The sequence below is a fragment of the Panicum virgatum genome, chromosome 1K (genome assembly GCF_016808335.1).
Source record: "Panicum virgatum strain AP13 chromosome 1K, P.virgatum_v5, whole genome shotgun sequence".
NCBI lineage: Eukaryota > Viridiplantae > Streptophyta > Magnoliopsida > Poales > Poaceae > Panicum > Panicum virgatum.
The window spans coordinates 50,966,225-50,980,555 of record NC_053136.1 but is presented as its reverse complement, the minus strand read 5'-3'; the positions used below and the strand labels follow the sequence as shown (position 1 = coordinate 50,980,555).

Sequence of the window (14,331 nt, the reverse complement as noted above, 5' to 3'; positions counted from 1 at the left end):
TGTTAGTGGATGGTGGGGCCATTGTAAATTTTATGCCCTACTCATTGTACAAGAAGCTTGGCGGGAAGGATGAGAAGCTGATCAAGACCAACATGATGGTTAGCGGCGTGGGTGGAGGTGATCCCATTGGTGCCAAAAGGGTTGCGTCCATGGAGTTGACTGTTGGAATCAAGACGCTCGCTACAGTCTTCTTCGTCTCCGAGGTGCAAGGTAACTTCAGCTTAATACTTGGGCGTGATTGGATTCATGCCAATTAATGTGTTCCGTCTACCTTGCATCAATTTCTTATTCAGTGGATCGGCGATGAAGTTGAGATTGTACCTGGTGATACTTCCTCCTTTATTGCTACCGCCGATTCCAACTCCATTGGTGCCAATGACAACGTCAAGTGCATATCGGGCTTGGATCTGTCCGATTATGAGCTTATCAGCTGCACCAAGGAGGGTTTCGTTCCTGCAACTCTAAAGCTGATGGAAAATTGACTAAATCACTTAATGTTGTAAAGATGAGTCCAGTAGGCGACTCAGGTGCAACCAGTCAGACCGGGTCCCACGACCGGTCAGACCGATCCTCTTCAGATCGGCCACCAGAGCTGACCGGTCAGACCGGTGGGTCAGACCGGTCAGACGCAGAGTGGCTCCAGCAGCGCATTGAGCACTATCGGGCGCGTGCGAACGATATGTGCAAAACTATTAAAGAATCAGAAGACATGGACAAGCTGGGCCAAGGTTTTACGTCAGCTGATCCTTTAGAAAAGGTAGATTTAGGTGATGATACTATTCCTAGGCCGACTTTTGTAAACAAGAATTTGTCGACTGAGTTTAAAGCCGATTTAATAAAATTATTGAAGGAGTATATCGATTGTTTTGCTTGGGAATATTCTGAAATGCCGGGATTGAGTTGTGATCTTGTTGAACATCGCTTACCAATCAAAGCCGGTTTTAAACCTTATAAGCAACCGGTTAGACGTTTCAATCCTAGTATTTATGACCGAATTAAAGAGGAGATTAATCGATTATTAGATGCTAGTTTTATTCGGTCTTGTCATTATGCGGATTGGATCTCTAATATTATGCCTGTTGAAAAGAAAGATTCGGGCAAGATTCGTGTTTGCATTGATTTTAGAGATCTAATAAAGCTACTCCCAAGAATGAGTATCCTATGCCTATAGCCGATATGCTAATTAATGAAGCATCGGGACATCGTGTTATTAGCTTTCTTGATGGTAACACGGGTTACAATCAAATATTCATGGCCGAGGAAGATACGTTTAAAACAGCCTTTGTGTGTCCCGGATTTGTTGGTTTATTTGAGTGGGTGGTTATGACTTTTGGTTTAAAGAATGCCGGTGCAACTTATCAGAGGGCCATGAATTTAATCTTCCATGATTTGCTTGGTGTCGTCTTGGAAGTGTACATTGATGATATTGTTATTAAATCGGCCGGTTTGAATTTTCATTTAGCCGATTTTAAAACTTGCTCTTGAAAGGATGCGTCGGTATGGTTTGAAGATGAATCCACTTAAATGTGCTTTTAGAGTATCGGCTGGAAAATTCCTCGGTTTTATTATTCATGAGAAGGGTATAGAAATTGATCCTAAAAGAATTGAGGCCATGAGGAAAATAGAGGCTCCTACTTGCAAGAAAGACTTACAAAATTTTTTGAGCAAGATAAATTACTTAAGAATGTTTATTTCTAACTTGTCTGAAAAGATTGATGCTTTTACTCTATTCTTCGGTTAAAGAATGAAGCCGAATTTACTTGGGGGGCAAAATAGCAAGAAGCATTCGAGAAAATCAAATATTACTTGTCTTCGCCGCCGGTTCTTAAAGAGCCTAGGAGAGGTGTTCCTTTTAAACTTTATATAGCGACCGAAGATAAGGTTATTGGAGCTGTTTTGACTCAAGAGACCGAAGAAAATGAGTATGTTGTTACCTATATAGGCCGACGACTCATTGATGCGGAAACAAGGTATACTTTTATTGAAAAGTTATGTTTATTTTTATATCATGCTTGTACTAAATTGTGACATTATCTACTATCTAGTATATGCATAGTAGCATGTCAAATCGATGTGATAAGAAATATGTTATAAAAGCCGATTTTAAGTGGTAGAATCGGCAAGTGGGCATATGCTTTGATTGAATATGATTTGGCTTGTGAACCTTTAAAATCTATGAAAGGCCAAATCGTAGCGGACTTTATTGTTGAGCATCGGATTAATGATGAGCATGATTTAGAAATCGGCCATATTTTTTGCACACCATGAAAACTTTATTTTGATGGATCGGTTTGTGATGATGGGAGAGGAATTGGTGCTGTCCTTTTATCTCCAAGTGGTGCTGTTTTTGAGTTCTCAAACCGATTAGAAGAATATTGCACAAATAACCAAGTTGAGTATGAAGCATTATTATTTGGCTTGGAGATTTTACAATCCATGGGCGTGAAGCATGTTGAAGTTTTCGGTGATTTGCTTCTCGTTGTGCAGCAAGTATCCAAGGTATGCCAATATTATAATGGTTCATTAAATGCATATCTTGATAAGTGCCTTGACATTATTTCTTATTTTGATGAAATCGTTATAAGATATTTGCTAAGAGAAGAAAATGGACAGGCTAACGCTCTGGCTCAGCAAGCATCTGGTTATAATATTAGAAAAGGAAAATTCAACATTAGAAAACCGATGCAGATCAAAGCGGAGTTACAAGTTCTAGACGAACCGGTCACACCGGTTGACTCAACCGGTCTGACCGCCCAGACCGGTCACGACCGCCCAGTTGCCAGAAAATACTGATTCGGCCGTAGAAAGGGCCGAAGATCAGGATTGGAGAGTGCCTATAATCTCCTATCTTAACGATCCTAGTCGTGGTGCCGAGAGAAATATTCGGCGTGCAACATTCAAATATGTTTTGATTTATAATTAACTTTATCATCGAATCGCCGAAGATTTGCTTCTCAAGTGTTTGGACTCGTATCAGGCCAAAGTTACTATGGGAGAAGTTCATGAAGGCATCTGTGGCACTCATCAATCGGCCCCTAAAATGAAGTGGTTGCTTAGGAGAGCCGGTTTTTATTGGCCTTCCATGATTTCGGATTGTTTTAAATAGGGTAAAGTCCATTTTTGACCATCCAACTATCGCAGAAGTCTGATTTTGGTCATTGAACTATAAAACCGGGTAACTTCGACCATCCAACTATCAAAACCATTCACATTTGACCATCGGACGGTTTTGGCCGGCGGTTTCGCTGACGTGGCGTCCGCGTGGCGGTGGGACCCACGAGTCAGCCGCCATGTCGTCTCTCCCTCTCCCTGCTTCTTCCCCCATCCTCCTCCCGAGCCACTGCCTCCCCACGGCCGCCGGTGCCTGCCTCCTCGCCTCCCCCCACCGCCGGCGCACACCTCCGCGGCTTGGCCGCCCGCTCGCCTGCCCAGCCGCGCCGGCCTCCGCGCCTTGGTCGACCACGCCCCTCCTCCTTCCCCTCCTCCACTGCCGCTGCCACTCTGCTCACCGCGCCCTCCTTTTCCTCCTCCACGCAGCTGCTCGGCTCGCCGCGCTCCTCCTCTTCCTCATCGTCCTCCGCCACTGCCGCTCTGCTCGCTGCGCCCCTCATATTCCTCATCTCCACCGCTGCTCAGCTCGCCGCGACCCTCCTCTTCCTCTCCATCCGTCGCCGCCGCTCGACTTGCCGCATCCCTCCTCTTCCTCATCCTCCGCCACCGCCTGTAGGGCGCACCGGCTGCACAGGGAGGTGGCGAGCACGGTGAGTGTGGCGTGGAGGCAGGAGGGGTGGCCGGAGATGGTCGTCCACGGCGAGGTCGATGGCGCGGGGGTGATGCGTAGCGGCGCGCGTGGACAGGGTCGGTAGAGGCATAGGAGGTGGCCTAGATCCTAGGGAAAATGGAGGACTGACTGAGGCGAACCCTATGCCTGCGCGAAATCGAGGGGGGAGGCCTGGAATAGCGGGCGCTGAGCTCGAGCTTCGGCCAGCAATGGTGGCCGTGGCAGAGGGGGATGGGCGCGGAGGCCGAGCCGGCGGTGGGGGACGAGTGAGCCGAGCAGCGGCGGTGGAGGACAATGAGGAAGAGGAGCACGGCGAGCTGAGCAGCTGCGGCGGAGGAGGAAAAGGAAGGGCGCAGCGAGCCGAGCGGCATTGGCGGCAAAGGAGGAGGAGATGGGTGCGGCACGGCCGGTGGCGCAGGAGGCGGACAAGATGAGGTGGAGGCTGACTCGTGGGTCCCACCGCCACGCGGACGCCACGTCAGCGAAACCGCCGGCCAGAACCGTCTGATGGTCAAATGTGAATGGTTTTGATAGTTGGATGGTCGAAGTTACCCGGTTTTGTAGTTCAATGACCAAAATCGGACTTCTGCGATAGTTGGATGGTCAAAAATGGACTTTACCCTTTTAAATATTATAAAGGATGCGAAGAGTGTCAACAATTTGGGGATTTGCAATTGGTACCTGCTGCGTCATTGCATCCTATTATTAAACTATGGCCGTGTTGGACAAATTAATCCTCCATCTTCAAAGGTGCATTGCTTCGTGTTGGTTGCTACGGATTATTTTACTAAGTAGACCAAAATAGTTTCTTTGAAGAATATGACACATAGAGAGGTGATTGAGTTTATAACTGAATATATTATTCATAGATTCGGTATTCCTCAAATTTTGACTACGGATCAAGGTTCTTCATTCATATCAAAGGAGGTATGCACATTTATCGAATCTTATAAAATCAAGTTGCTCAATTCATCTCCATATTATGCTCAGGCCAATGGATAGGCTGAGTCAAGTAATAAAATTTTGATCAAACTTATCAAGAAGAAGATAGAAGAAAATCCTAAGAGGTGGCATGAAGTGTTATCCGAAGCATTGTGGGCTCATCGTATATCTCGTCATGGTGCTACTAAGGTTACTCCTTTTGAGCTTGTGTATAGTCAAGAGGTCGTTTTACCTGTTGAGGTAAATCTGGATGCTTATAGATTAGCTAAGCAAAATGATCTTTTCGCCGTTGATTATTATAATTCAATGATGGATAATATTGATGAGGTGACCGATAAGCGTATAAAGGCTTGGAAGGAAATTGAGAAGGATAAGCTTCAAGTTGCTAGAGCTTACAACAAGAAGGTAAAAGATAAATCTTTTCAGGTCGGAGATCTAGTTTGGAAGACGATATTGCCTCTTGGGATGAAAAGCAATAAGTTTGGTAAATGGTGGCCAAGTTGGGAGGGTTCATATAGAGTTGTTAAAGTTATCTTCGGGAATTCTTACATGATGGAGACGTTGCAAGGAGATCGACTACCTAGAGCTATCAATGTAAAGTACTTGAAGAAATTCTACCCCAGCGTGTGGCAAAACACATGAAGAGAAGATGGCCGGTTTATGAAAATCGTCCTTAGCAGTATTTATTAGGCCCTAGTGTTGTATAGAATACTTATGTTTTGCTTTTTAGCTTGTAAACTTACTAAAAAGAAGGGGGGGGCATATGTTGACAGCCAAATTTGGCACTTGCCGAGGCCGACCGGTCTGACCGGTCGGGCCGACCTGTCAGACCGGTCTGGTATGTACAGTCCGAGTAGAATTAGGGTTTTTTGTAAAGAGTCCTCATGTAATTCTACTCGTGAAGGGGTACGTCTTCCCCGGCCTATAAATGTAAAGGCTAAGGCCGATTGAGGTTATTCCCAATCGAATCAATATAAAAAATCGCATTACTTTTTATCTATCAAAGCCTAGCCTTTTTCAATCCTAAATTGCTTTCTTCCTTCGTCTCGACTGCGTTTGAAGACGTTCTGAGTGGACTGCCGACCTCAGGACAACTTTACATTCACGAGCTCCGACGGAGTCCCTCCCGAGCTCGCTGTTCTAGGTCTTTGTGAAGCCCTGCCTTCACCGGTCAGACCGGTCGGCGACACCGGTCAGACCGGTCCGCCCAGAGCTTCACTGTGTTGATCGTTTTGACGATCATTCGCGCGTTCTACCATATTCGAGTGTGTTGGCGCGATTCTGTGTCAATAGTGCCACAGTTCTGTTCTGGCGCACGAAACATGCATGAGGTCACTAGTCTTAGAATACAGACTGACACAGACTAGGAATGGGTCAAGCTTAGAGAAGTCACTAGAACAGGAGGCGCGGCGTTGCCGCGCCAGCTAAGTTGGGCCAGTGTTCAATATTTGTAAGGCCAGTGTTTCTTGAAGAGTGTTAAATAATTGAAAGACCACTGTTTTTTGAAGAAATAGTAGTCTAACAGTATAGCTGACATGCACACATGTAATAGTAAGGAATCTTTTTTAAAAAATAATGGTAAGGAACATTTAAGATGGAAATTAGAATTCATAATTCTGTCTGTCCACAGTTCGAGTATACGGTGATCATTGAATTGAGCACAATTGTGTCATAATGCCTAACCTCACTAAAAGCTTGGCAGGCATCTGCCCAGAGGCTGCATTTTGAGTAGAAGTCAATGAGAACGCTTGCTGGTATCAAGTCATTGACAGCCTCTCCCTTTAAAGCACACCCATGTGTCTGTTGCCCAGGCTTCAGCATGCCTAAAAAACTACACATATTCAGAACACTGAGATAAGTTGACGAATTAGGAAACATGTCTCTATACAAAAAGAACAAAAGCACCATCTCCATGGTAAGCAGGCACACAACAACTGATAAGAAAATTTCATAGTGCAACGCTGGGGTTCTCCACCTTGTCAAAAAGGCATAACGCCTCACGCAACTGTTGAGAAGCTGTGTATCCATGGACCAGAGCAGGCAGTGAGAATTCGTCAACATGTTCTAATCTATCATGGACGCAGCGAGTGGAGTCTAAAACCACTAGTGTTGTGATTTGCAGCTAATGTTAACGCAGACATGGTCTCGGTCTCAGCTAAGTGTAGATGCCCTGCATAAGTAGATATATATATTATTATTGCTGTAAGAATGTAAAGACAGCAAGAGAAGAGGCAATACTGTGGAACCATACCATTTCACAGAATTAATAGGATCCCATAGCGGGATGGCCGAGTGATAGGGTACGTATGCACAGATACCTGAAGAAACATGGAACTTTTTAGTTATGCTTCCAAGTAAGCATGTTAAAGAGTAACAAAAAGTTACATACCTGTAGGAAGGCACGAAAGAAAGCATAGATGAACAGCTGTAATTTAGAATGCGCAATACAACAACAGTATTGCTGACTATCTCTCTCTCTCTCTGTCTCTGCTATGGTTCCATACCTGCAGGAAGACACCAAAGAAAGCATAGATGAACAGCTGTAATTTAGATTTAATTTTAAGGTAAAAGTAATAGATTTGCAAAGAGCTGTATCCTAAAAATATTCAAATGTACCTTTTGGTATATCACAAACAGATGAAGGTGTTATAATGTGATCTTCCTTGGTGTTTCGTTTGGAATTCCATACCCTTTGTAGTAGTTCTCATTCAATTTGAGAAGGCAAACTGATATTTATCTGTATTTGAAACAAGTGAAAGTGAAGGTAATCAGTGGATGCATATTCATTTCAAATTGATTGTAGTATTTCTTTGTATACTATATTCTGTGTTTTCGATCCACAAGATCCATCATCATTTTCAATCAGTATTTTTAGGCCCTTTTTGCTTGTAACACGTGACAATGCAACATATAACTGTCCATGTGTAAATACTTGTTTCTTTAAATATACTCCTACATTTGACAATGTTTGTCCCTGACTTTTGTTGATAGTCATTGAGTAGCAAACTTTGATAGGAAATTGACGGCGATTTAAAGTAAATGGCCAATGAGATGCTTTTGTTGTTAGATTTATTCTTGGAATATATGTTTTTTCTCCAGTATGTGTACCTATGATTATTTCAGCCTCGATAACATTGTCTCCTAAGCTAGTTACTATTAGTCTTGTTCCATTGCATAGTCCTAAGCTTTGATTAAGATTCCTCAGTAGCATTATTGGAACACCAACTTTCAGCCGCAATTTATGTGGTGGATAATTATTAGCATTGAGTGTATTAAGGTATTCAACAGGGTATAAGATATTTGCATCATTTACTGCATCTGAACATTTTGATATACTATCTGCACTTAAATATTCTCTTTCTGGGTTAGGCAGTATATTTATCATGTAATCATTTATTTCGTCGACAATTTCATTTGTAGTTGTCAGTATAGCCCTCTCTTTGAGGTAATTTGGATGCTGAAAATTAGTCTGAAAATCAGGGTAAGTGTAATGAATCAGTGCTCCGATTTTGTGCCCTGTAGTTCTGATCAGTAGTTCTTCTGGTATTTGTACTAACACCGAGTCTGAGCCATCATCATTATTAGTTGAATCTTTGGTATCTCCATTGCCAACACTTAATATCCAATTATTGAAAGACTCAATTTCCTTGTATTCTGAAGTGTTTTGGTTGATTCTTTTGAGTCGCATGTTGTCCATAAGATATATAGTAGTTACATGTTTCCATAGATATGATTTAACAATTGAGGCACTTATAATATGTGATTTCGAGCCATTTTCTATAACAGGAAGTATTTGTTTTGGATCTCCACCAAGAACAACAACTTTTCCTCCAAATGGTATATCAGAAGCTTCTTTTGTGGACTCAGACATTATATCTCTTAAAGATCTATCAAATGCTTCGAAACATTGTTTATTTGTCATTAGAGCTTCATCCCATATTACAAGGGAAGTGTCAATGAGTAGTTTAGCGAGTTTTGTGACTCGTTTTATGTCACATATGGACATCTCGTCTATATCAATAGGTATTCGGAATCTTGAATGAGCTGTGCGACCATTAGGGAGTAACAAAGAAGCTACTCCTGATGATGCAACTGTCAGCACTATTTTCTTTTGTGCTCTTAGATATGATACAATTGTGTTCCATAAAAAAGTTTTTCCGGTTCCTCCATGACCAGATACGAAGTAAAATTTTGGTTTATTATCTAGAACACTCTGTACTATTTGATGGAAAGCAACTTTTTGATCTTTATTTAACTGAGAGTATAATTTGTTTGCCTCTTCTTCTAGATGTTGCACATTGTAACACAATTCTTCTTGAATTAATTGATTGTGGATGTCTACTTTGGAGCATTGTGATCTATATGGAAGGTTATAGTTATGTATGTTTTGCCCATTTCTACAAAATATTTGTTCCAATTCTTGGAGTAACAGATTTTGGAGCTCAATTTCATTAGGAACATATTTAATCGGATAATATTTTTGTGCTAGCTGATGTTCAATATCATCTACCATTTTACATCAATTTCTATCAAAGAACTCTCTTTCATCTTTTAACTCGCAAAATGTAAGCATTGTTGCAAATAAGTTTCGAAGGTGTGATGGTGTTGCCCACTTAGTAGCTTCTTCAAATGTATTATACCACTCGTTGTCATCATTTAGTAATCCCCGTGCGGCACATGCTTCTTTGAAGGTCTCGTATACTATACCATTATATGTCCGTAGATCAGCATAGCTAGTTGCTCCTTTCACTGTCATTAAGAGAATGCGCAGGTAAAATCGTTCACCTTCTGCTGGGTTGACATAGTATAATCTTCCTATTTTAAATCCGTGTTGACGTTTGATCCATTTCTTATTTGTTTCATCCCATCTCCATTTGAGTGGGAACTCACAATATGTAAGTTCTTTAGCTTCGTCGTATTCTTTGTAACAAACCATTCTGTAAGCATAGTTTTTTTGCTTCTTTGGATCATTGATAATATCACTTAATTTAGCATCTTTCTTTATTTTAGTTAAGTTCATTAGTGGTAGATGAACAGGTAGTCTTTCAACCGGTGGCCAATGGTAGTGTATCTCATATCCAAGTAATCTCCATAGTGCGTCCTGTTCACATATATATCTACAATCCAAATATTCTTTAATTTCATCGATGTCTTTGGTTTGTTCATTTACTGGGGTATCTTGTCCCTTCTTTATTTGTTCAAAAAATATATGTGCTTGCTCCGGACCCTTGTTTACATATTTGCATAAATATTTTAGGACTTTGCTTTTATTTACATATTCCACATTTATATGTGCTTGGTATTTTTTGAGAAGTTGTATATTGTGAGGAACAACCCATTTATTATCTAAGTTGTGATTATCTCTACGTATGTATATACCTGTGTCTCGTCTTCGATACAATGTGAAACCTGTATCTGTAAAATTGGTCTCTTCTTGAAATTCCTTAGGATAGAATTTCGAGCATCTTCCGTTTTTCATACATGGGCAATTCCAATTTTTTTCTCCACATGGTCCGTGCATCATGTGTTCAGATACAAGTATGTATCCTAAAGGATCTTTTATAGGATCAGGTATTTCAGCAGATATCCAAGTGTTTATTATATCGGTTGTTATTTCATTTCCTTTTTTATCTAACCAAACTAAGATATGAACATGAGGTAATCCTCTTTTTTGGAATTCTATAGAATATAGTATTGCTGATATAGGACCAAAGATCGAGCCAGACCGTATGTCTTCTAGTAATTGTTGTAGTTTCATATGGAATACACGAACTATAATATCAGGTCTATCATTAGGATGTTCGCTTTCCAAGATTGTTGAAGTTATTTCTGGCCATTTAGAATTACATGTGAATGTTATGAAAAGATCTGGTGGTCCATACACGTGACATATTGCTATGCCGTCATGGTAATTTTATATCACATAACGTTTGCAGCCAACATGGTTAGAAGGTAGAAATACTCTTTTTCCTATTTGATTTGCTTGTGTCATCTCTTTTCCTATTGCATCAAATATTCCTTGAATATATTCAGCTCTTAGTTTTTCTTGATTTCTTGCAATAAATTGAAGTCTATCTTCATCCTCCATTGCTCGTGCATCTACTATCACTTGTTTCGATAACCGGCCATAGCATAAATAAGGGTTACCTTGTTCCTCTTCTTTTTACCTCTTTGAATTGTTGTAGCATCATGATAACATATACCAAGCTGATAGCCTCTTTCTCCATATGGAAATAGCAATGGATATTGCAATGGCAAATATGCAGGGTGAAATATGGATATCCGTTGTAGTCCCCTATTTCGATTAGTAACAATAATATCTCGTTCATATTTCTCAAGTGTCACATCACCTACTATTAACATTGCTAATTCTTCTGGATGTGGCATTTCATATTGTACTGGATCTCCTTTATTAGCACCTATGATTCTAATACTAACATCTATATTTCCATGTCGTTCAAGTAGATCGCGTGCATGCCGGAATATTTTTACCAATGGATTATGCTCATCAAGCATTTTTTGTAATCCTCTTATTATATCCGGGTTAAGGTCAGCTGCATCAGGATCTTCTTTAGATATAGCCCGTATTCTATTTTGCATTTCATTTTTTGTATCAAAGATATATAGTTTAGCAAACTTGGGAATTTTATTTGGTTCGGGTAAAAGTGATCCTATACGATGGTGTACTTGGCCATTTATTCGAAATACATATGGGCCTTCTCCTTGGTTTATAGTTTTGTCAATATTACCTCCCATTGATGTAAAAGCGAACATGCTATTATATTGACGTATCTTTTGTAGGAAATGTCTTGAGTATCCATCTCCTTTGTGGTCCAATAATCTTTTTAGAAATTCAGGGGGTTCTTTGAATGGTGGTATTTTGATTCTTCCATATTTACAACAATTGGAGTACAATATTTCTCCATGGCCTCGTTCGGTATCATATTTGTTGCATTCCTCGAACCAAAATATTGCATTGCAATATTTGCAGGTATATTTAGGTATTCCCAAATAGGATCTTTGCTCATATGTCTCTTTCTTTGTTCAGATGAGAAGTATACCATACCATGAGGTGAAGACAAGTACGCATGTTTTCGGTCATGTTGCAGGCATCTTCGTTTTGTAACTTCTTGTATAATTTGATTTTGTTTCCTTTCTTCTATCTTTCATTTTCTTTGTTCTATTTTTGCTCGTGTCATATCTTTTGATATTTCTTTATTCACATTTGTATTGTCGATAGAACATATTTGTTTATGTCTTTTATTATGGCTGGTACTAAGTTCTTGATCAGATTGATACAGTCTTTTGCCCATTTCTATTTATGAATAATACATGACACAATTAGTACATAGTAGGAAATAAACGAAAAATTAGTAAATGTGAATGACACAATGGGTAAAATGTGATGATGGAACAATAATAATGCAAAAGAAAATAAAATGCAAAAATAATTAGTTATTCTGAATGTCGTACTAATTGAATTTAGATAAAGGATATTTACTTATCTCATTTATTATTAAATGTATTGGCAGTAGTAATGCAATTATAATCATGTTGACAGAATTAATACATATGGTGGGTACATACCTTTTGGAATTTGATTGTTACTTCTTTTGTACCTCTTTTCACTTTTAGTACTTTTTGTAGCTCTTTATCCTGCATGAATGATAGTGGTAAGAAATATATTTGTAAAAAATTCTCAGATAGTCTTTTCACTACAGGAGGAATGTCATATCATGGTTACTTAAACATTCCAACATGACACACATATATCGGATAGAGAGCTACATCATGATACATAATTCTTTTAAGGAGGCTACATTGACAAATAAGCATGGGAGTAGTTGAAAGTTTCTGCGAAATAAGCCTCAGCTACAGTACAAATCAGCAGCCATAGGCCACGCCTTAAGATCTGAGCAGTCATTGCTCTCAAGGAGGACATACGTCATTCAGTTGATTCGAATAGGCGGTAGCTCCTACCACCCTCTCGCAATCCCAAACAGGCCGTCATTCACATGCTTTAGATATTTGTACTTCTTCATAGGCAATTTGTTGAGCACATGGTGTGCATCTGCTTTTACACTATGACAGGCACTGTGAGCAGATGACGAACTTGACATCAGGTAAGTTACAGAGGGGAGAGGTGGAGGCTTGAGGCTTCAGGTTTGGTTGAAGAATTTTTGTTAAAAAAAATAAACTTCAGCTGCAGTATTGTTAAGCTAAACCAGCTTGAGGTCCAACGTCAATGCCATTGAACAGGACTATGGAACTTACGGTGCTAAGGGCTACACATTTTGTTGAAGGCAGAAAGGCAATGTGGCTGTGCAATGTGCCATGGCGTTTGTTTGCTCTCACACAAAGTAGAAACATGTCATGTGATTCATCCAACAAGCTAAATCCACATCAAAGATGCAGCTGGAATTAATTGATAAAGCCAAATTCAACCCCGACCAACCTGAAGGTTCTCTCGAATGGCAATCTGGTTGCTCTCGCAGGAGCACTGGAGCAAGCACCAGGGCATGGAGTGAGGGTGCTGCCTAGCTTGCCTGGGGGAGGCTGCCGCATCCACTGGTTGGAGTGGGGGACGAGGCGCTAGGCCCCAGCCTCCAGGCACCAGTCCCCGGCGCTGGCGCCCAGACAGCGCCCCCAGGAGCGGCGCCGCCGGGGAGGCGGAGGAAGGCGCGATGGGGGAGGGGACGGATGAGGGAGGCTGGCGGGCGGAGGAGGGGCGCCGCGTGGCGAGGGCTTGCCGGAGGCGCAGTGCCGGATGGCGCGGCGTGGAGGCGGCCATGCCCGGCGAGGACGGTGCGACGCAGGAGGGGAGGAAGTGGCGCAGTGAGGAGACCGCCGTGCTCGGTGAGTGCGACGCAGGAGGAGGGTGCGGTACGGCCGCTGGCGCACGGTTGCGAGGTGGCGGCCGCCGTTATAGATTAGAGAGAGATGAGGGGGAAGAAAGCCACGAAGAATCGGAAAGGATTTCGGATACGTAGTTACCTGCTTATATGTAGAGTCAATGGATGGAGTCGATCGTGGGCGAAGATCGCAGAAGGGGCGCAGCGCAGGAGCGTTGGCTGGCTGGGGATTTGTTTTTCGGAGTGATGCGGATAGAGCCAGAGATGAATCGATGAGGAAGTTAAGGGGTGTGTGCTGCCGACAGGTATCGTGAAAGGTCGAGAATCTCCGACTCGACTCTACATGCTCTGTGCTTGATTTTGATCGTCGATGCAAGATCCGACGGTGCTAAAATAGCAGTGATGTGGCCCAATCTCCTGCTGGATCTCGTGGTGCTGCTTTCGTTCTTTAGAGATTCGGTAGTAAACACAATGCAGGCCTGTTGAAACTGTATGTATATTCAGGCAACAATGACAGGCACCAGTATCGCCTCTACAGTTTCTTGCTTGGACTACAGACGTCCAATTGGTCCGGGAAAGACAGTCCTTAAGGCACCGTAAATTTATTTCAACGCAGGATCATGGTAATAATCCTATGCTTCCATAATTACAAACACATGAAGACTCGAGTAGCCTAGTTTTATTAACCTTCTCACTTTTTCAGAGCAGTATGAATGGAAGCATTAGTCGGTGCCATGCTGACAAAGTTAGGCACGA

The 14,331-nt window shown here is 41.7% G+C and overlaps 1 protein-coding gene across 4 annotated transcripts; it reads right to left on the bottom strand.

The window, feature by feature from the left end:
- Positions 1 to 6,267: 6,267 nt before the first annotated feature.
- Positions 6,268 to 13,559, bottom strand: LOC120641396 (ATP-dependent DNA helicase PIF1-like). 4 transcript variants are annotated; one of them, XR_005662262.1, is made up of 7 exons: positions 13,179 to 13,559; positions 12,311 to 12,379; positions 7,340 to 7,948; positions 7,113 to 7,227; positions 6,975 to 7,041; positions 6,699 to 6,893; positions 6,268 to 6,554 (listed from the first exon to the last, which is right to left on the bottom strand). XR_005662262.1 is itself a non-coding variant. In XM_039917495.1 (5 exons), exon 1 carries the CDS (start codon positions 8,643 to 8,645, stop codon positions 7,512 to 7,514), a length of 1,134 nt encoding a protein of 377 aa, XP_039773429.1. In that variant the 5' UTR covers positions 8,646 to 8,697; the 3' UTR covers positions 6,268 to 6,554; positions 6,699 to 6,893; positions 6,975 to 7,041; positions 7,113 to 7,227; positions 7,340 to 7,511. The 4 variants fall into 4 exon arrangements, 2 of the variants coding, with proteins under 2 accessions (XP_039773429.1, XP_039773434.1); XR_005662263.1 differs by having other exon boundaries at positions 7,340 to 7,460; positions 13,179 to 13,544; XM_039917495.1 differs by lacking the exons at positions 12,311 to 12,379; positions 13,179 to 13,559 and having other exon boundaries at positions 7,340 to 8,697.
- Positions 13,560 to 14,331: the final 772 nt, after the last annotated feature.

Bases quoted from the DNA above. Each gene is read 5' to 3' on its own strand.
- LOC120641396 (XM_039917495.1), bottom strand. From the start codon at position 8,645: ATGACAAATAAACAATGTTTCGAAGCATTTGATAGATCTTTAAGAGAT.